Here is a 22,342-nt window from a genome sequence, read left to right on the forward strand (position 1 = left end):
GTATGTCATTTAAATCTTGCAACCTTTTGTGATAAGGAGGTTTCTCCATTTTATAAATACACTAACCGAGTGCTTAGAGGGTTTAAGTGACTTCTTCCTCAAGGTCACATTGCTGTTAAGTGAGCGGTAGGGATTTGAACCCAAGTTTTCCAAGTCTTTGTGTTTTTTCTACTGTGTAAGATACAATTTCTGAAATTTGGCCTTCACTCTTATCACCTATTTACTCTTGCATTTGTCTAAAAATACTGCAGGTGGTATTGATATAAAAGTACTGTGCTTACCTGCTGCGGGTTGTACCATGACAAAGGATTAAAAATCTGGTGTTCCTCCTTTCTCAGACCACTTAGAATTTTGTTGGAGATGTATACCTACGAGTCATCAATAAAATTGATATCTGTAGGAAACTGATTAGGAAAAAGAACACAAAAATTACCAATATCAGGGATGAGAAGTAACATTACTGCAGACTTTAAAAGGATAATAAGGAAATATTAGGAACAATTTTATGCCAATAAATTGGACAACTTAGATGAAATGAACAAATTTTTTGAAAGACACAAAGCTACCAGACTCACTTAAGAAGAAATAAGTAATTGCTTAGCCCTGTACCTGTGAACTTGTAGTGAAAACTCCCACAATAATGACCCCAGTTCCAGATGTCTTCATGGTTAATTCTACAAAACTGTTTAAGGAAGAAATAATATCCAGTCTACACAAACACTTCCGTAAAATGGTTTTATTCTATGAGACCTGCATTACCCTGATACTCAAACTAGAAAAAGACATTACAATAGAACTGTAGAGTAATATCCCTGAGGGATGAATATATATATATATAAATTATAAATGAAAATTCAGCAAATCAAATCCAAGAGTATATTTGAAGGATGGTACATCACGGCCTAGTGGGATTTATTCCAGGTCCGCAGGGTTAATTTAACACCTGAAAATAATCACTGTAGTTCACCATTACCGTAACAGACTTTTTTTTTTTTAATTTTTATTTATTATTTATTTTTGGCTGTGTTGGGTCTTTGTTTCTGTATGAGGGCTCTCTCTAGTTGCGGCAAATGGGGGCCACTCTTCATCGCGATGCGCGGGCCTCTCACTGTCGCGGCCTCTCTTGTTGCAGAGCACAGGCTCCAGACGTGCAGGCTCAGTAGTTGTGGCTCACGGGCCCAGTTGCTCCGCGGCATGTGGGATCCTCCCAGACCAGGGCTCGAACCCGCGTCCCCTGCATTGGCAGGCAGACCCTCAACCACTGCGCCACCAGGGAAGCCCCGTAACAGACTTTTAAAAAAATGCCATATGATGATTTCAATAGATATTTTGAAAAATTGACAAAATCCATTTCTGGTAAAAGTTCTTAAGCACACTAGGAATAGAAGGAGACTTCCTCAACCTGATAAGGAGCATCTATAAAAAACTCTACAGGGACATCGCTGGTGGCGCAGTGGGTAAGACTTTGCACTCCCAATGTAAGGGGCCTGGTTTCGATCCCTGGTCAGGGAACTAGATCCCACATGCATGCTGCAAGTAAGAGTTCGCATGCCACAACTAAGGAACCCAAGTGCTGCAACTAAGGAGCCCGCGAGCCCCAACTAAGACCCGGCACAACCAAATAAATAAATAAATATTATAACACAAACAAAAACAAAAAACAAAAACTCTACAGCCAACATACTAATGGTGCTGAGTGCTTTTCCCCAGAGATGAGGAGTGAGGAATATTGTCCTCTTTCATCATGTCTATTTAACATCATACATTCTAGCCAGTGCAGTAAGGCATGAAAAAGAAAATGCATCCAGGTTGGAAAGGAAGAAATAAAATTGGCTTTTTCATAGATAGGGAAATTCTAGGGAATCTACAAAAAAGCTACTAGAACTGTAAGTTAGTTTAGTGAGGTTACAGCATACAACAATATCAGTATACAGTGTATTTGTATATATACCAATGAACAACTGGAAATTGGAGTTAAAAATACCATTTAAAGAACATACAAAGAAATGAAATGCTTAAGGATAAATCTAACAAAAGTTGCAAAAAAAAAAACCCACTTTATACTAATAAGTGCTGAGAGCACTTTAAAAGATCTAACTTAATGGAGAGGTACACAGTTTTCATGCATCAGAGGACTCTGTTGGTGAGATACAGTTTTCCTCAGATTGATTTATAAATTTGATGCTGTTCCAATCAAAACCTCAACAGACTTCTTCTGGTAGAAATTGGCGAGTTGTTTCTAAAATGTATATGGAAAACAAAGGACTTAGAATAGTCCTTTAATAAATAACTTTGATAAAGAACATAGTTGATAGACTTACACTACCTGATTTTAAGACATAACTATAAAGCTGATGTAGTTGGGATAAAGAAAAAGACATTCACATACCTCATTTTATTGTACTTGGCTTTATTGTGCTTTGCAGATACTGCAGTTTTTATAATTTATTTATTTATTTTTGGGTGTGTTGGGTCTTCGTTTCTGTGCGAGGGCTCTCTCCAGTTGCGGCAAGCGGGGGCCACTCTTCATCGCGGTGCGCGGGCCTCTCACTGTCGCGGCCTCTTGTTGTGGAGCACAGGCTCCAGACGCGCAGGCTCAGCAGTTGTGGCCCACGGGCCCAGTTGCTCCGCGGCATGTGGGATCCTCCCAGACCAGGGCTCGAACCCGCGTCCCCTGCATTGGCAGGCAGACTCTCAACCACTGCGCCACCAGGGAAGCCCCTGCAGTTTTTATAAATTGAAGGTTTGTGGCAATCTGGCGTCCAGCAAGTCTCTTGGCACCATGTTTTCCAGCAACATATGCTCCCTTCGTGTCTTTGTGTCATAGTTCGGTAATTCTCACAATATTTCAAACTTTTTCATTATAATTACACTTGTTTTGGTGATCCTTGATCAGTGATCTCTGATGTTACTAATGTAATTGTTTTGGGGCTCTATGAATTGCACCGATATAAGATGGCAAATTTAATGAATGTTGTGTGTGTTCTGACTACTCTACTGGCTCTTTCCCATCTCTCTCCCTCTCCTTGACCTCCCTATTTCCTGAGACACAACAATACTGAAATAAGGCCGATTAATAACCCTACAACGGCCTCTAAGTTTTCAAGTGAAAGGAAGAGTCTTACATCTCTCATTTTAAATCAAAGTTGGAAATGATTAAGCTTAGTGAGGAGGGCATGTCAAAAGCTGAGATGGGCTGAAAGCTAGGCCTGTTGCCCCAAACAGTTAGCCAAGTTGTGAATGCAAAGGAAAAGTTCTTGAAGGAAATTAAAAATGCTACTTCAGTGAACACATGAATAATAAGAAAGCGAAACAGTCTTATTGCTGGCATTCAGAAAGTTTAAGTGGTTTGAATAGAATATCAAACCAGTCACAACATTCCCTTAAGCCAAAGCCTAATCCAGAGCAAGGCCCTAACTCTCTTCAATTCTATGAAGGCTGCTGAGAGAGGTGAAGAAGCTGCAGAAGAAAAGTTTGAAGCTAGCTGTGGTTGGTCCTTGAAGTTTATGGAAAGAAGCTGTCTTCAGTAACATAAAAGTGCAAGGAGAAGCAGCAAGTGCTGATATAGAAGCTGCAGCAAGTTATCCAGAAGATCTATCTCACATAATTAATGAAGGTTGCTACACTAAACTACAGATTTTCAATGTAGGCGAAACAGCATTATGAAGGAAGAAGATGCCATCTAATACAATTCTGTTAGTTTTTGCATCACGTATTTTGGTGGTCTGTCATTAGGTGTGTAAATGTTTGTGATAGTTATTTCTTCTGGATGGATTGAACCTTTTATTAATATATAATGTCCTTCTTTGTCTCTTGCAACCTTTTTTGATTTAATGTTTACTTTGTCTGATCTTGGTATAGCCATCCCTGTTCTCTTTTAGTTATTACTTGCATGGAATATCATTTTCCATCCTTTCACTTTCAACCTGTTTGTATCTTTGGCTCTCAAGTGAGTCTCTTGTACACAGGGTGTAGTTGGATCATGCGTTTTTTTAATCGATTCTGCCGATCTTTCTTTTGATGGGAGAATTTAATCTATTTACATTTAAAATAATTATTGATAAGGAGGGACTTCTGTCATTGTGCTGTTTGTTTTCTATATGCCTTAAAACTCTTTAGTTCCTCATTTCCTACATTACTGTATTATTTTGTGTTTAGTTGATATTTTGTTGTGAAATGTTTAAATTTTTTCCTCATTTCCTTTACGGGTATTCTATAGCTATTTTTTTGTGGTTACCATAGGGGTTACATTTACATCCTGAAGTTATAACATTCTAATGTGAATTTATACCAACTTAACTTGAATAACATAGAAAAACTCTTCTCCTTTATAGCTATGTTTCCATATCTTTTGGTTGTTGATGTCACAGTATTACATATTTATACATTGTGTCTTCAAAAACATAAATAATTTTTTAAAGTGCCTTAATTCTTAAATTATGTAGAAAACAAGATTTGGAGTTATAAACTAAAAATACAGTAATGCTAACTTTCATAGTAATGATTTTTTCCCTTTAAATGTATTACTCTCTCAAATCCTGTAGAAAATGGAAAGTGCAGTTACAAACCATTGTTATAATAATACTGGCTTTTATAATTGCCCATGTATTTACCTGTAGTGAGATCTTTATTTTTGCATATAAGTTTGAATTATTGTCTAGTGTCCTTTCATTTCACCTTGCAGAACTCCCTTGAATATTTTTTGCAGGCAGGTTTAATGGTCATGAACTACCTCAGCTTTTGTTTATCTGAGAATTTAATTTCTCCCTCACTATTGAAGGACAGTTTTGCCACATATAGGATTTTAGCACTTTGAATAGATCAGCTCACTCTCTGGTGGCTTCCAAAGTTTCAGATGAGTAATCTGCTCATATTTCTATTGAGGATCCCTTGTGATGATTCATTTCTTGCTGCTTGTCTTTCTCTTTTGAAAGTTTGATTATAATGTGTCTCAGTGTGGGTCTCTGTGAGTTCATCTTGGAATTTGTTGGGCTTTCTGGATGTTTATATTCATGTCTTTCCTTGAAGTTTGAAAGTTTTCAGCTGTTATTTCTTCAGATGTTCTCTCTGCCCATTTCTTTTTCTCTTCTCTCTCTGGAATGCCTGTGAAGCCTATATTGGTCCACTTGATGGTATCACACAGGTCCTTAAGCTCTATTCACTTGTCTTTAATCTCTTTTATTCCTGTTCCTCAGACTCCATGATTTCCATTGTCTGATCTTCAAGTTCACTGATTCTTTCTTTTGCCTGTTCAAATCTGTCTTTGAATCCCTCTAGCTAATTTTTCATTTTAGTTACTGTACTTTCCAGCTACAGGATTGCTTTTTGCTTTCTTTCAGGTTTTATGTCTCTTTATCAGTATTTCCATTTTACTCACACATTGTTTTCTTGACTTTCTCCACATCTTCCTTTATTTTTTTGAGTATCTTTAAGACAGTTGTTTTAAAGTCTTTGGTATATCTGTCATTAGGTCCTTTTCAGGGACAGTTTGTTGATTTATTTTTTTCCTTTGAATTGGCCATACTTTCTTGTTTCTTTGTATGCCTTGTGATGTTTTGTGGAACACTGGACATTTGAGTCTAATAATGTGGTAACTCTGGAAATCAGATTCTCCTTCCTCAGGGTTTTCTGTTTGTTTGTTTTGTTATTGGTTTTGTTTTTTTGATTGTTGTAGGCTGTCTTTGTGCCAAGGATCAGCCTGAGGTGTAAACTTAAGGTGTTCTCAGGTCTTTTCTGAGCCTTTCATTGGGCATGCATAGTCACTTTCTAATTTTCCTCATATATGCAGGGTTTTGGTTTTTTTGTTCTGTTTTGTTTTTTGGTTTTTTTTAGCATTCTAGTCTTTAGTGTCTGGCTCCCAAAAAGGGGAAAAAGTGAAAAATGAAGAGGAGAAAAGGGTGCTGTCCATTTAAATCCCCTAGAAGTTACTTAAGACAAAGGGGTAACGCCTTGCGATAGTGTGGGGAGCTTCAGCAGCAATGGCTTCCTGCCTCTTTGTCTGCACCTCTGTTGCCAGAAGCATCAGTCAGAGTAGAGATCCCTGACATTTGGAAGACAGGGTCCTTTCTGCTCACCCTGGCTCCCACTGTGTGTAAGCTGCTCCAGGAACACATGCCCAGCTGCCTGCCAGGTGACAAGAGGGATGAAGAATGGGTAACTGCTATTGTGCCAAGAGCTGAAATTGAACACAAAGTTTACTGTCCAGGTCTTCCCCTGGAAGTTGTAAGCCTTCAGCAGACTCCAGAGTTTCAAAATACATCAGACAGATTCTGTCAGTACAGTTGTTGTTCAGATCTGGAGTTATATATGCAGTGCTGCCTACTCCACCACCTCCCCAGAAACCTCTCAATATCCATTCTTAAATTAAAAAACAAAAAACCAAAAAAACCAAAAAACTGTTAGCAAGCAAAACTGGATATTGTAATGGTATTCCTTCTCTTTTTCATCTGTAATTTCATTGCAATCCTAATCAAAATCTTGACAGCTTTTTATGTGAAGCTTGAAAAGCTGATTCCAAAATTTATATGAAAATGCAAGGACCTAGAAATAGCCAGGAGGGATGTTGAACATCTCATTTATAATTGTGGAAATGCAAACTACATCCACAGCAAGATTCCACTACATGCCTGCCAGAATGGTTATAACAAAAATCCTCTGATAATATCAACTCTTGATAAATGGGAACTCTCATGCACTGCTAATGGGAATTTAAATTGGTATAACCACTTTGGAAAGTAGTTTGACAGTACCTACTGAAATTGGTGATTCACATGCCCTTGATCTAGCAGTTTGACTCCTAAGTAACCAGCAGAACTGCGGTCTACAACAATGTTTATGGCACCAAGACTCAGAGTAACTAAAATCTGAAAACAAACCCAGATACCTAATAGCAGTAGAATGAATAAATAATAGTATGAATAATCAGTGGAGTAGTATACCACAGTAAAAATAAATGAATTATGTGCAACAGCATATAGATGCATTTTACAGATATGTTGTGTGAGAAGAAAAAAAGCTACGCAAAGAACACATCTCTGTAATTATGCTTTAAAGATTTCAAAAGTAAGCAAAATTATTATTATATTTTTAACATCTTTATTGGAGTATAATTGCTTTACAATGGTGCATTAGTTTCTGCTTTATAACAAAGTGAATCGGCTACACATATACATATATCCCCATATCTCCTCCCTCTTGCGTCTCCCTCCCACCCTCCCTATCCCACCCCTCTAGGTGGTCACAAAGCACCAAGCTGATCTCCCTGTGCTATGCGCCTGCTTCCCACTAGCTATCTATTTTACATTTGGTAGTGTATTTATGTCCATGCCACTCTCTCACTTCGTCCCAGCTTACCCTTCCCCCTCCCCATGTCCTCAAGTCCATTCTCTACGTCTGCGTCTTTATTCCTGTCCTGCGCCTAGGTTCTTCAGAGCCACTTTTTTTTTTTTAGATTCCATATATATGTTTTAGCATACAGTATTTTTCTCGTTCTGACTTAACTTCACTCTGTATGACAGACTCTAGGTCCATCCACCTCACTACAAATTACTCAGTTTCGTTTCTTTTTATGACTGAGTAATATTCCATTGTATATATGTGCCACGTCTTCTTTATCCATTCACCTGTTGATGGACACTTAGGTTGCTTCCATGTCCTGGCTATTGTAAATAGAGCTGCAGTGAACATTGTGGTACATGACTCTTTTTGAATTATGGTTTTCTCAGGGTATATGCTCAGTAGTGGGATTGCTGGATTGTATGGTAGTTCTATTTTTAGTTTTTTAAGGAACCTCCATACTGTTCTCCATAGTGGCTGTATCAATTTACATTCCCACCAACAGTGCAAGAGGGTTCCCTTTTCTCCACACCCTCTCCAGCATTTATTGTTTGTAGATTTTTTGATGATGGCCGTTCTGACTGGTGTGAGGTGATACCTCATTGTAGTTTTGATTTGCATTTCTCTAGTGATTAGTGATGTTGAGCATCCTTTTCATGTGTTTGTTGGCAATCTGTATATCTTCTTTGGAGAAATGTCTATTTAGGTCTTCTGCCCATTTTTGGATTGGGTTGTTTCGTTTTTTGATATTGAGCTGCATGAGCTGCTTGTAAATTTTGGAGATTAATCCTTAGTCAGTTGCTTCATTTGCAAACATTTTCTCCCATTCTGAGGGTTGTCTTTTCTTCTTGTTTATGTTTTCCTTTGCTGTGCAAAAGCTTTTAAGTTTCATTAGGTCCCATTTGTTTATTTTTGTTTTTATTTCCATTTCTCTAGGAGGCGGGTCAAAAAGGATCTTGATGTGATTTATGTCATAGAGTGTTCTGCCTGTGTTTTCCTCTAAGAGTTTTATAGTGTCTGGCCTTACATTTTGGTCTTTAATCCATTTTGAGTTTATTTTTGTGTATGGTGTTAGAGAGTGTTCTAATTTCATTCTTTTACATGTAGCTGTCCAGTTTTCCCAGCACCACTTATTGAAGAGGCTGTCTTTTCTCCATTGTATATTCTTGCCTCCTTTATCAAAAATAAGGTGACCATATGTGTGTGGATTTATCTCTGAGCTTTCTATCGTGTTCCATTGATCTATATTTCTGTTTTTGTGCCAGTACCATACTGTCTTGATTACTGTAGCTTTGTAGTATAGTCCAAAAGCAGGCAAAATTAAGCTATGATGTTTAGGTGTGATGTTTGGTGTTAAAAAAGGAAAGCAGGGAGGTGGCTGTCATTTAAGTGAGTCTCTTGTGGGAAGGATTATGACTGAGAAAAGCATGCAAAGGTTTCCGGGGTTTATGGCAGTATTTCATTTCTTAATCTGTAGAGTGTTTACATGGTTGTACAATGTATTTGTTAATATGTATTAAGGTGTATATACATTGTTTCTGCACTTTATGGGTATTATATTTCACAATAAAAAGGTTGAAAATGTCTTCAAAATAGGAGGGAGATGAATATAGTATGCTGATTATTAGCACAGCAGTTTTCTGGGACTTGCATGTCTGACACTTCATTTATGGAGCCAAGTACGCTGGGCACTGCTAGGAGTGAGAGGAGTTAAGATACAGATAATTAGCTTCTAAGTCCGTCTGTAAGAGGTTACTGTCAGTTTGATGAAACAGGTATATGGTAAACATGTAGATATATATTTATGGTAATTTTAAGTGCCACAATAACAAAAGTGCCATGTGTTTTAAGTGTCATGAACAAAAGACTTATCGAGAACTCAGAAGACAGAGTGATAACGCTAGGGAACCTTGGGAAGATAGTGTATTTTAGAAGGCATTTGAGTAGAAATGAGGGGATATTAATTCTTTCTTGAAACAGGTTTCTGTTCTTGGTTTCTGTGAATATATGCCACTCTGGTTCTCCCCTTATCCTGCCTTTGCTAGCTCCCTTTATCTGGGTTTCAGATGGAGGGGTACGAGGATCTCTAGTGTATTGTGAGGGGAGCAGAGAAGTCCTCTATCCTGTATTCCAGGCTGTGTAAAGGAATCAGGTGGACAGCAGGCTAATGGAGTGTGAGGAAGTGGACTGTTGTTTTGGCCCTTGTGTGGAGTCTGTCCATTTTCATGGCTTCAGGTGTAGTCTCTGCCAATGACAGTCCTAATTTTTATTTCTTACCCTACTTGGTTATGTTGCTGTCACTCCAGTCTTACATGTCCTAAACAGAACTCAATTCATTAGGTTTTGTGAACTCTCCTATTTATTGGAACCACCATTTTCCCTCTTATCCACAATTGAAACTTTAGAGTTGTCTTTGATTCCCTATGAGGAATTAGGATGTTTTCAGACATTTTAAGAGGGTTTCTTCTGAAGTATTGTATATTTAGGAGCTATTATTTTCAAAAGAAAAAAAGATGAGAAGGGTTCTTTACTTATTATAATCATTAGTTTATGGAGGCTTAGAAAATCGTTGAAAGATGATTAAGAGAGGTAAGACAATAGTACTTGACCTGCCTGAAGGCTTTTATTTTTGTAGTAGAATTAATATGTGTGTGAAATAATTCGTAAAACTAGACAATAAAGCTTTAACCAAATGAGTGGTAGAGGCTCTATATACACCACCTTCATTGTAAGGTCATCCCTGGTTGCCCTTTTATTACTATTATTATTACTTTTAAGAGTTTTTTTTTGATGTGGGCCTTTTTTTTTTAAAGTCTTTATTTGTTACAATATTGCTTCTGTTTTATGTTTTGTTTTTTGATTTTTATGAATTTATTTATTTATTTTTGGCTGCATTGGGTCTTCGTTGCTGCGCACAGCTTCCTCCAGTTGAGGCGAGCGGAGGCTACTCTTCGTTGCGGTGCGCGGGCTTCTCACTGCGGTGGCTTCTCTTGTTGCAGGCCTCGGGCTCTAGGCACATGGGCTTCAGTAGTTGTGGCACACGGTCTCAGTAGTTGTGGTTGGCGGGCTCTAGAGCACAGGCTCAGTAGTTGTGGCGCACAGGCTCAGCCGCTTCACGGCATGTGGGATCTTCCCGGACCAGGGCTCGAACCTGTGTCCCCTGCATTGGCAGGCGGACCCCCAACCACTGCGCCACCAGGGAAACCCTATGTTTTGGGCTTTTTTTTGGCCATGAGGCATGTGGGATCATAGTTCCCTGACCAGGGATTGAACCCGCACCCCCTGCATTGGAAGGCCAAGTCTTAACCACTGGACTGCCAGGGAAGTCCCCCTGGTTACCCTTTTAAAAATTGCAACACTCCCCCTCAAAATACATACTCACTAAACATACTATTTACTTCTCTCTGCTTTGTTTTTTCTCGTAAGCACTTACCAAAATCCAACATATTTTCATTATTTGTCTTGTTTATATCCTGTCTTACCCTCTTCCCTCCAATTTAAATGTAAGCTCCATAAAGGCAGGGGTTTTTGTCAGTTTTGTTCATTACTGTATCTACAAAGTCTGATACATAGTGAACATTTAAATATTTGAATACATGAATGAATACTGGGGTCTTACCAGCCTTTGTGAATTTTGTGATAAATAAGCTAAGTTATAAAAGTTGGATAACAGAGACTGCTAAGTAGCTAATTAATTGGCCCAATCACATTCTAGCTCTGAAGGTTTTTTCCTCCCTATTTTAAGCCTTTATTCAGTATTTTGTGGTTATGCTCTGAATGATGTTAGCCTTAGGAGACTTTTGGGCAAAATTGTTCTTTACGAGTTGGGTCTTAATGTTCAGAGCAGATGTACTTCTTATGAAATCTGGTAGCGGTTTGGATACTGCTTTGTTATAAAAGATTAAGTGTCTGACTAAGTGTCAGTTGCTGCGTAGTCACATTTTATGTGACTTTAGGCATAGATTTTGGGTCTTTGGTTCAGAGTCAGCTACATCCTCTCAGAGCACTGACCTTTGAAATTCAAAAAACAAGGTTTACTTCTGTGTCTTCTTGATGGGATTGGGCAGTTTGCTTTAAGAATAAAGCCAGCAGCCTATTAACCTAGATCCTCCATTTAATTTGGTTAAATAATCAATGCACGTTTTCCTTTGTGTAGAACTTGTTGATAGTATGATTTCATCTCAGTCAGGTTTCATTGCTTTTGTATTAAATGTATTTTTGCTCCTGTGCCGAGTTCAGGCTAACTTTTGAATAGAATTTGTCTTCAGAAGGCAACAGAAACAGCTCTGGAGCCAGATTGACTGGGTTTGATCCTGCTTTTGCCTCTTACTGATGGACTTCCCTGAACCTCAGCTTCTGCAAAATGGGAATAATAATACCTCAAGGACTATTGTTACAGTTACATGATTTAAAACATATTAAGTGCTTAGAGTCTGTACATAGTAAGGTTCAATAAATATTTGTTATTTGTAAAATTAAAAAGCGTAGTATAGAATGATTACCTTTCCAAGATACTAGAGAAAATCTCTTCTGACCATGTTAAATATAATAGCATCTCCTGTTAACTCTTCATCCCTTATTTACCCAGCTATATTGTTCAATGATGCTCTTTTTACTTGATACTATATGTTTATTAGTTTGTTTTCTCCTATGGATTATAAACTCTGTGAAGGCAAGAACTTTGTTGTTTTTTTTTTTTTTTTTTAAATTTTTATTTATTTATGGCTGTATTGGGTCTTCGTTTCTGTGCAAGGGCTTTCTCTAGTTGCGGCAAGTGGGGACCACTCTTCATCGCGGTGCGCGGGCCTCTCATTATTGTGGCCTCTCTTGTTGCGGAGCACAGGCTCCAGACGCGCAGGCTCAGTAATTGTGGCTCATGGGCCTAGTTGCTCCGCGGCATGTGGGATCTTCCCAGACCAGGGCTCGAACCCGTGTCCCCTGCATTAGCAGGCAGATTCTCAACCACTGCGCCACCAGGGAATCCCAAGAACTTTGTTTTAGTCATAGCTGTTTTCACTCTAGTGTCTAAAACAGTATCTGATTTATAATAGGTATTCAACAAATATTTGGTTAATAGATGAATGAATTAAGGTGCATGAGGGCAACTAAAGGTTTTCTTAGGGGGCATCTGTTTGATTATTTTAATGAGTTGGTGCTTTTTATGAGGGAGCATGTTTTGTTTTGGCAATGCCTCAGTGAACTTTTGTTGCCAAAGGCATCTAACAATCTTACCCTTCTTTTTGTTAAGCTATATGTGAAACAGAGCCTGAACAGCCTGTTCGACATTACCCATTATGGGTGAAAGTAGAAGGTGAAGTAGATCCAGAGCCAGTTTATATCCCAACGCCTTCTGTCATTGAGCCTATGAAACCATTGTTGTTGCCTCAGCCAGAAGTTTTATCTACTACTGTAAAGGGCAAACTGCTCACTGGAATTAAACCTGCAAGGGCATATACTCCCAAACCCAATCCTGTGGTAAGCTTGGTGTTAACATCTTTTATTGAAAGTTACAAAAATCATTTGTAAAGATGATGGGTTTCAACTAGATTTTTGGTTTGTATTCTGTGAATCATGGTGCTTTCAGGTAATATGTCTGCAAGCCATCTCCGTTTCTGATTTAGTCAGTTTAATTGATGGCACTTAAAAAAATGTCATTAAAAGTAGAGTGACTAGTAGTATGGTTGACCCTTGAACAACACAGGGGTTAAGAGGTTGGACCCTCTGTGCAGTCAAAAGTCCGCATATTATGTTACAGTTAACCCTCTGTGTCCATAATTCTGCATGTGTGGATTCAGCCAACCGAGGATCATGTAGTACTGTAGTATTTACTGTTGACGAAAAGCTGTGTGTAAGTGGACCTGTGCAGGATTACTGTAATTCTTAAAGATAGCCAAATCTCTCTTTAGAAGGATCATATAAAGATGGGCCTTTTTTTTTTTTTTTAAACATGACTTGCAAAAGGTACTCTTATTCCTGTAGTATAGAATATTGAGTGATTAAGATGTATGTAGTACACGTTATTAGAAAAGCATTAGGAAGAAGCTTTAAAAAATAACTGTGATCTTTTTAAAGCAAATTTCTTTATATACAATAAAGTTCAAGATTTAAAATAACATTTGCGTGACCAGGTGAAGATGATAGGTAAAAGAGCTGACGCTTCTCTTGTGTTAATAGCTTAAGCATTTCTGATTATTAATAAATCCATTTCAGTCTTTACAGTCCATTAAATTGAAGAAGATCTTTTAGTGCAGTGCTATTCAGTGTGGTCTCATACAGTGCTGATCCATAACTGTTTATTAGTCTGTGATGAAATAAGTATAGAAAATGAGAGTAGATGTTTAGAAACTTTCGCTACAAGTTGATAGAGAAATTTTTATCTATTAAATCTAATACTGAAAAACCTGGCCTTTGTTTTTCTAGTAATTTATTTTACAAAAGTATCAGTCTGTGTGTGACAGGTAATTAAGAAATTTATCCTTCACTGCAGATAATTTGAGAAGCACTGCTCTGGTGTGCTGAATTTTCTTGAAAGAGAACCAGATCCTTTCTAACTCCCCCAAGATTCGGCACATACAAACTGTAATTGCACTATTTAACTTTAAAGTTTGCATTAAAATTTCTTAAGTGTTGTAATAGAAGCAAAGATTAAACATCCTTTTCCTTTGGGAGTCTCAGAGACTTTTTTCCCCAGTGTTTGGAGTGTTTTGTTGTATGAAACTTACAGATTCGGGAAGAAGACAAGGATCCAGTCTACTTGTACTTTGAAAGTATGATGACTTGTGCCCGAGTTCGAGTGTATGAACGAAAACAAGAGGAACAGAGACAACCATCACCATCACCATCGCCATCGTTTCAGCAGCAGGGCTCATGTCATTCTAGTCCTGAGAACTGTAGTGTAAAGGTGAATTACTTATTGCATAGATTTTTCTTTTTAACTTCCGATTCCCTGTTGCTGGTGTTAGAATTTGCATTACTATCGGAATAATTTGAAATAATTCTGAACGGGCAGAGAAGGTTTACATAATGTGTATATCAATTTATATGTTTCTCTGCATGCGTGTTCTAGAGAATATTCCCTTAAGGTCATTAAAAGTATTATTCTTTCTGATGTTGGAGTAACTTTTAGAAGTTTAAACATTTTTGGTTTTAATTAATGTGATTATTAGTATTTGCATCTTTCCACATCGGTGAATTTTCTAAATAACTGAAACTTGTTTCATTAAACATTAAATAGTTTTCCTTCTTTACTAGAATTACACTATGAAGTGCAATGTTAATTCTTTCTTGGTAACTCAGTCACTGTCAAGGACATTAAACAGCAAGACTACTTGTTTTTACGGTTGTATAATATGGTAGTAATGCAGCTGTGCATGTGGATGTGAAGATGTTCTTTGAGCACTTTAATCTTTCTACCGTTTTAGGCTTCCTTGAGAAATTTAATTCTCATGTCCTAGTCTCTATTGATATTAAATATGTGTTGAATTGAAGTATTTTCTGCGTTACTCTCTTTGTCAGGAGCCGGATTCTGAACAGCAGCCCTTGAAACCAATCACCTGTGACCTGGAGGATGATTCTGATAAATCACAAGGTCAGAATGAAATCTAGGTCTTATCATTTGATAGTATTTATATTGCATAGGTGTGGATTATACTAATAATGGGGGGAAATCAAAGCTACCAATCCAGAGCATGTCTACCTACCCTGTTTCTAGTTTTTGCTAAAAATAGAGATGATAGATAAGTTTTTTTCCAATTATTTGCTGTGTTTATCACTCCTGTTCTAAGAAATACAGTTTGTTGGTGTTGATATGGTATGTTGTCGCAAGAAACATTTAGGATGAGGTCAGTGATTTTTTTTTTTAAACTTCTTTATATAAAAACCTCAGCAATATTGGCATCATTAGCTACTGAAATTTTCCCTGGGGTTCTCAATAGTTGCCACAGTTGGAGAAATACAGAGGGAAAAAGGAAGGAGTATCGCTGATTTATCTAGTAAAGGCTACTGCCAGAATTACTATGATGAAGGGTAGTGTCTAAGGAGTTAACTATTTGTTTTTGGTTTTGCTCTTTAAAACTTCAGATGCTTAAGCAGCAGTGCCTCCTAACTTTTTTTTAATGGCATGATAAACACAAAAAATGGTAATGTTGCTAGCACACCGGGGCAAGTGGAGGAAGCTACCTATTAGCATGACCACCCTGAAGGCTGAGGGGATCTGTATCCTGACATATCTGTAACTATAGCACATTGGTTGGGAGGTTCTGCTATAGAAATCTAGCTAGTGAATATACATTTAGTTAATATGTTGCCATGAATATAAACACACTTGAGTGGTTTTGCCTAAAATGTAGAAGTGGAGCAATCATATCTAGAGGTACAGAAGTAAATCAGAAGTATTTGCAGTGGAAACTAGAGATAGAGCACACTTTTTTTTTTTTTTTAAACCAAACACCATCTCTCTTGTTGCTGTTCTTTAGGGTTGACTCTACCCATCACATATTACAAAGCATCTTGCAGGTATCTTTGCTTTGCCTATATGGATAGCAAGTACACTATGCCAAATAAGCCTAACCTTGGTTATATACTTTGTTTGCAAGGTAATACTTTCTTATGTAATAGTTAATGGCTTTTTAGAGCAGTCTGAAGAGGGACTCCCTTTTATTAAGAGAGCCCAGTGAGCAGAATAGTGAAGATTTTATAGTCTGATTCTCTGGAATCTTTTTTTCATGGAAAATTCCCAAATTATGAGCGTCAAATTACCACTGAAAGTACATGGGAATGGGACACTGGGCAGCTGTTGAATTTCTATGCCCGTGGCACTTTCTGGTAACTCAGGAAAAATAAAAATTTTTCAAAGTTCAGTGCAAAATTCTGTGATACAGAAATATCTTTCAATTCTTTATCAGAAAAAAGCTGGAAGTCTTCCTGCAATGAAGGGGAATCCTCTTCTACCTCCTATGTGCATCAGAGGTCACCTGGTGGTCCCACCAAACTGATAGAAATCATCTCAGACTGCAACTGGGAGGAGGATCGGAACAAGATTTTGAGCATCTTATCGCAGCACATCAATAGCAACATGCCACAGTCACTTAAGGTGGGCAGCTTCATCATTGAGTTGGCTTCTCAGCGAAAGAGCCGGGGTGAAAAGAATCCTCCTGTTTATTCTTCTCGTGTGAAAATCTCTATGCCATCATGTCAAGACCAAGATGATATGGCTGAGAAATCTGGATCAGAGACTCCTGACGGTCCATTATCCCCTGGGAAAATGGATGATATCTCTCCTGTGCAGACAGATGCCCTGGATTCAGTGAGGGAGAGATTACATGGAGGCAAAGGTCTGCCCTTTTATGCAGGGCTTTCTCCTGCAGGGAAGCTTGTGGCCTATAAACGTAAACCCAGTTCAAGCACATCTGGGCTTATCCAGGTGAGAATTATCTTTAATCTGGATGTAGCACCTTTTTATACTTAGGTAACACCTTGATTTTTCAGAACCCTTTGTGGGCCTTATATTACTTATCTTCACATTTCCTGGGAACTGGGTGACAAAATCATTATCTCTTTTTGTAATAGGCCTAGGTTAGATGCATACCTAGGGTGAATTTTTGGCACATTTACAAACAGAAAGGTAGAGTACTGTATTGGCTTATAGTTTTCTTTCTAGTCTTCCAAGAAAGTTGCTCTTAAACTGTATTACCTGGGCTGCAGTGATATTTTGACAGTCAAGCAAGGATAGTAAGGGATTCAGTCTAGTTCTTGGGATTATTATTAGCAGACAGCTTTTAAAATAAAACAAGGTAAAATAAAACTGACTTTTAAGATAGGCAGTATATGTTTGGAAACTTGGGAGAAAATTTTAATTTACGATGGTGTTATTCAAATACATAAATATAAAAAAAATTGAGCCACAGTTTACTTATTTTTTCTTTATTTGATTCATAGAGTTTTTGCAGTCTAATCATTGTTGTAGGGCAAATATCTATATCCTTGCTGTTAAGTAATTCAGGCAGGTATATTAGTAACATTATACTGGCATTAGAAAATCCTTTGGAAAGAAAAGTTCTGAGGTAAAATGTAGTCACAGTCAAAAAGCTTTTCTCTTTTTGTTCAGTGACATATTAAATGCACTTTTATATCATAGTACCAAATGTGGGGTAGTGTCTGACTTTATTGCTAAGGTTACTTGACTTTACTAGCTCAACTGCTTCTCTGGGCTAAGGACTGTTCCATTGTTATGACTGATCTACTTAATTAAAAACTTTCTGTTGCAGTTGCTATGTAACTGCTTCTGTTGGTATTTCTTAAACTCTTAATGATGAGAAGAGTGTTTTCTCCTTGTTTCATTTATTGATTGATACTTTGAGAACAGAGAGTTAACTGAGATCATTTCTAGTGAGACTAGACGCCCCTCAGATACAGTCATAGAAATTTTGTGTTCTCCTGTCTGGGACTCAGAAAGCCACCGTAAAATATGAACCTGCATAAGCAGTCAGGCCACTGTAGTAAGGTACGCTTTGGGGAAGCTGCTGAGTAGTGTTCAGAGCAAGTCCCAAAGGAGCAGATAGGGGTATCTGATCCAAACTCCATAGAGCCTGGAAAACTATATAGTAAAGTTTACTTTAGGATGGAAAGATCGTATTCTTTGTATCAAACATGGGACAAAGATATTCCTGATCTTTCTGGAAATAATAACAATTTTACTTAAGTAGCAAAGAGTAATTTTGTCTCTTAGAAGAGAGAGAAGCTTGGTGTAGCTATTCTCCTCACCAGTTCCCTATTAATTTAGAGAGTAGAATTTTCCCCACCTCACTCCACTCCCTCACCCCTTTAAATGATGGAAAAGAGAGACAGGAAAGGATATCTCCTCTGGTCACTTAGCAATATGACATAGAGAACTTGGGTAAGAAACTTGGGAGGTTTTTGTTTTCTTTTTTTTAAAATGATTCTCATGCCTAAGATGGGGTGGTCTGTCAACTCAGGCAGTAGAGAAAAATCTTTACCTCATTCATTGATTCACTTTCTTCTGACAATTTATTGATAATTTAAAAAATTACTGTGAGTTTCAACTAGCATTTATCTTAAGTCCAAGTTTTGTCCAAAAGATGAAGACAATTATCTTCAAAGTTGAGTTTTTTTGAAAATTGAAAACTAAGGTGACTTTGTGGCTTAGGTATTTGTAATAGTGGCTTTCTCATAAGTTAAAGTAGACTCACCATATATTTTTCAAATATGAAGGATGCTTATGAGAAGCGTTCATCATGCCACTGGTCTCGTCAGAGAGATTTCATGGAACACAGTTACTCATTTTTTTTGCTGATGATTGTTAATAGCTTAACCAAAGTTGCATGTTGACAAGTAAAACAATTGGATGGTTCCTTAGATTTGACTGTATCTTCCACATATCTAGGATGCAGGTATGATGAGTTTCTAAGATTCTCTGTTTCCGAACTACCAAAATGAAGGAGATGAGATTAGTTCAGAGTATCAGATGACCACATTTTTTTCATCTCCTAAATACTCAGATTATACCAAATGGAAAAAGTCCCATTTCTTTTTCCCTTTAAATCTGAAAAACAGACTTTAAAACCTTGTAAAAATGAAACCCTTGTCAAGGGAGATGAGTTAGCAAGAGAATTTTATCTTTACAGAATTTCTCTTTGCCACTTGTTTCAGGTTAATGGTAAGAGTTACCCGCAGGCTAAGTTGCTATTGGGACAGATGGGGGCATTGCATCCAGCCAATAGGCTAGCTGCTTATATCACAGGCAGGTTGCGACCCTCAGTCCTGGACCTCTCAACCCTCAGTACTGTCATCTCCAAGGTAGCATCCAATGCCAAGGTGGCTGCATCCAGGAAACCACGTACCCTGTTGCCTTCAACATCCACTTCCAAAACGGCATCCTCCTCCAGCACTACCACAAATCGCCCTGGGAAGAATCTGAAGGCATTTGTCCCGGCAAAAAGACCAATTGGTAAGTTGGACTGTATATATGTTTTCCAAAGGGTTGTGACCTGGTGCTGGGCCAGTGGATACAGATACAGGGGTTGTAAAACATAGAGAAATATAGAAGGTGGCATTATTTTTTTTCTTGATGTCTATCTTGCCTGAATTTTTTAATTTTTTAGTAACTCTTCTGATGACCTACAATACTAGATGAACTGAATTCGAGTTAGTTTTACAGTTATTTCCAGACTTTTAGACTGGTTTTATTAATGTAGAAAAGGCTTAGGTTTTTAATTTTGTTTTTCAAAAGGGAAGATGTATTCTTAAATACTTCCCCTAATTTACTATTTTTCCTATGAGGACTGGTGTTTTTGGTACCAGTCATATGTATGTTTCTTGAACTTAATGAAACCAAGGAGCTAGCAAAATCAAAGTGGGTTGAGTTATAGGCTTAGAGTAGAAGGCTCTTGTAAAATATAATTTTGGAAACAGTGCTTTATTATATTCATCCCTGTTCTGTGAGTAAAAACCTCATTTGTTTAACATTGCAGTGCTAGAGTCTGTAAAAAATTACCTTCTTGAAATCATTTGTGTTTTAGCATTGAGAGTATATGCAGTTGGTTTATTGGATTCCTCTTTTTGTTGTTTCAGATCTATTTAGGAATGTTAAGTAAAAATGTCGTTTGCTCTATTTTTATTCCTCTAATAGGAAATTGAAATCTCTGGCTAAATGCTGGAGTTGTATGAAGATGGAGGATAGGCCTTGCCTTAAAAAGAACCCATTTTACCTCTTTCTTAAGAAGTAGCTTTAATTGGTGATTTTAAAAAAAGATAGTCTTATCCTGCCCTCTTTTAAAAAATGTCTTTATACATTTTAGAAAAATGCAAAACTTTACTGTCTTGTAAAAGGACAACAATAAAGAGGTGGAGGTGCTGGGACAGGAGGAAGTGGTGGAAAAAAGTTTTAAAATTAGAATTAGGAATACAATTTCAGCTTCTTACTTTCTTCATCTGTTTTTATTCATTCATTCATTCATTCATTCAGAGAGCACACAGAGAAAGAGTTTATTAAGTTGGAAGCTAGGCAGAAATACACACCCAGAGAGAAAGGGTATGGGCGTCCTTTCTAATGAGGAGGAGCGCAGTCTCTTCATCTGTTTTAGATGATGAAGTTGGGTGCTGCTGTACTGTCTTTTTAGTGTCCTGGCAATTTGATTATATTGCGTAACCAAAAGAATTTCAGAAGGAACACCCAATTTTAATCCCTTTGTTAAAGTTAGAATTTTAAATGTTTGGTTTGGGTGGAGGGGTGTGTTTGATTTCTGTGGGTGGAAATTGGCATGTGTAATGCAGGTAAGAAATTTCTTAATACCTGTTAAGAAATTGACCCAGTGGTGCCCAATAAATGTTGATAAACACAATCACTACAAGGATAAAATATGAGAACTGAAGATTTTTGACCAGCAAATTTTTATTTGCAGCGGCTCGACCCTCTCCTGGTGGTGTGTTCACACAGTTTGTGATGAGTAAAGTTGGAGCCCTGCAGCAGAAGATACCTGGAGTTAGCACACCCCAACCCCTAACAGGGCCACAGAAGTTCAGTATCAGACCTTCTCCAGTAATGGTCGTCACACCTGTGGTTTCTTCTGAGCCAGTTCAGGTGTGCAGTCCTGTGACTGCTGCTGTCACTACTACCACCCCTCAAGTGTTTTTAGAGAATGTTACTGCTGTGACATCTATGACTGCTATTTCTGACGTGGGAACTAAGGAAACTACTTATTCTTCTGGTGCCACCACTGCAGGGGTTGTTGAGGTCTCTGAAACTAATACCAGCACCCTTGTAACACCTACCCAGTCTACAGCCACTGTGAACCTTATCAAAACGACTGGGATAACTACCCCTGTGGCTTCAGTTGCTTTCCCTAAGTCTTTGGTAGCATCTCCTCCAACCATAACTCTTCCTGTTGCTTCCACTGCCTCCACCTCCATAGTCGTGGTGACCACAGCTGCATCTTCCTCCATGGTGACCACACCAACTTCATCTCTGAGCTCTGTTCCCATTATACTCTCGGGAATTGATGGGAGTCCACCAGTGAGCCAGAGACCAGGTAAGGCCTAGATGTTACAAGCTGGTTTACTGACAGCTGTTTATGTAACTTTGTGGTTTTGATAGGATTATAGATATATCAGGTGTTTCTGCTATAACATGATACATATATTCCTAAAAATCATTACATTCTGCAAAACTGAACACTGAAAATAATAGAGCTTGTGGTAAATATAGGGTTAGGACAATCACTGAAAATTCATGCAATTTTGTAACCAGAGCGCTAATAAAACCTGTAACTGGTACTTTAGAGATAAACAGCCTTGACAGATGGTTTAATGGGGCTAGAGATTTCCTCAGGAGATTAACGATATTCAAAAACATTAGAATGGAAATGCTGGCTGAAGGATACTGCATATGGGAGTGGAACTCTGAGCCAGTAGAGCAGCGTTAAGGTGGGCACAGGAGGAAGTGCAACCTGTTGTGTGCTGAGAGCTGGGAGCGCATATCTGAGGAGGGAACCATATGTAGTTGTTCCCTGTTTTGGGGGTGGGAGGGCTGCTGCTTTATATTTAAAAAAGATTGGAGGGCTTCTGCTTCTGCTGCAGCCAAGCTGAGGGCCCTTTCTCTCTCCTCCTTGCTTAAGATTAAAATTCTAGGTCCTCTTTCTTAGTAAAAATCATTTATGAATCAGCCCAACTCCTATATACTACTGACATTATTCTCCTGCTTAATTACTATACGTAAACTGATTGAAATAGAAGTAAGGAGGCATATTTCTTTGTTCAGGACTCTGATATTGTATATGTTAAGTTTATAGTTAAAATGAAATTTTTTCTCTTGTTGGCTTAGTTTTAAGTGAATTTGAAATAGGAATAGTTCAACACTTTGGTAATTTTTCTATCTTAATTCAACCAGCTAAAGCAAGTTGTTCTCTTAGTAGAGTCTAAGAGGAATTACTGTGGAAAAGAGTGTGAAAGACTTTGCAGGATTTAAGGGGGAATAAAATAGCCAACAGCAGTT

The 22,342-nt window shown here is 37.9% G+C and overlaps 1 protein-coding gene across 18 annotated transcripts in view; it reads left to right on the plus strand.

The window, feature by feature from the left end:
- Positions 1–22,342, plus strand: part of MGA (MAX dimerization protein MGA) — a 159,838-nt gene that overhangs the window by 116,905 nt on the left and 20,591 nt on the right. For 8 of the 18 annotated variants that reach the window (XM_068549737.1, XM_068549726.1, XM_068549707.1 and 5 more), the window contains 6 exons: positions 12,584–12,810; positions 14,060–14,236; positions 14,851–14,923; positions 16,239–16,756; positions 19,003–19,300; positions 20,754–21,380. In XM_068549737.1, coding sequence (XP_068405838.1) covers positions 12,584–12,810; positions 14,060–14,236; positions 14,851–14,923; positions 16,239–16,756; positions 19,003–19,300; positions 20,754–21,380 — 1,920 coding nt within the window. Of the gene's footprint in view, positions 1–12,583; positions 12,811–14,059; positions 14,237–14,850; positions 14,924–16,238; positions 16,757–19,002; positions 19,301–20,753; positions 21,381–22,342 lie in introns of those variants that run through there. The other 10 variants (XM_068549772.1, XM_068549752.1, XM_068549762.1 and 7 more) reach the window with 10 other exon arrangements.

The sequence above is a fragment of the Eschrichtius robustus genome, chromosome 1, assembly GCF_028021215.1.
Source record: "Eschrichtius robustus isolate mEscRob2 chromosome 1, mEscRob2.pri, whole genome shotgun sequence".
Lineage (NCBI taxonomy): Eukaryota > Metazoa > Chordata > Mammalia > Artiodactyla > Eschrichtiidae > Eschrichtius > Eschrichtius robustus.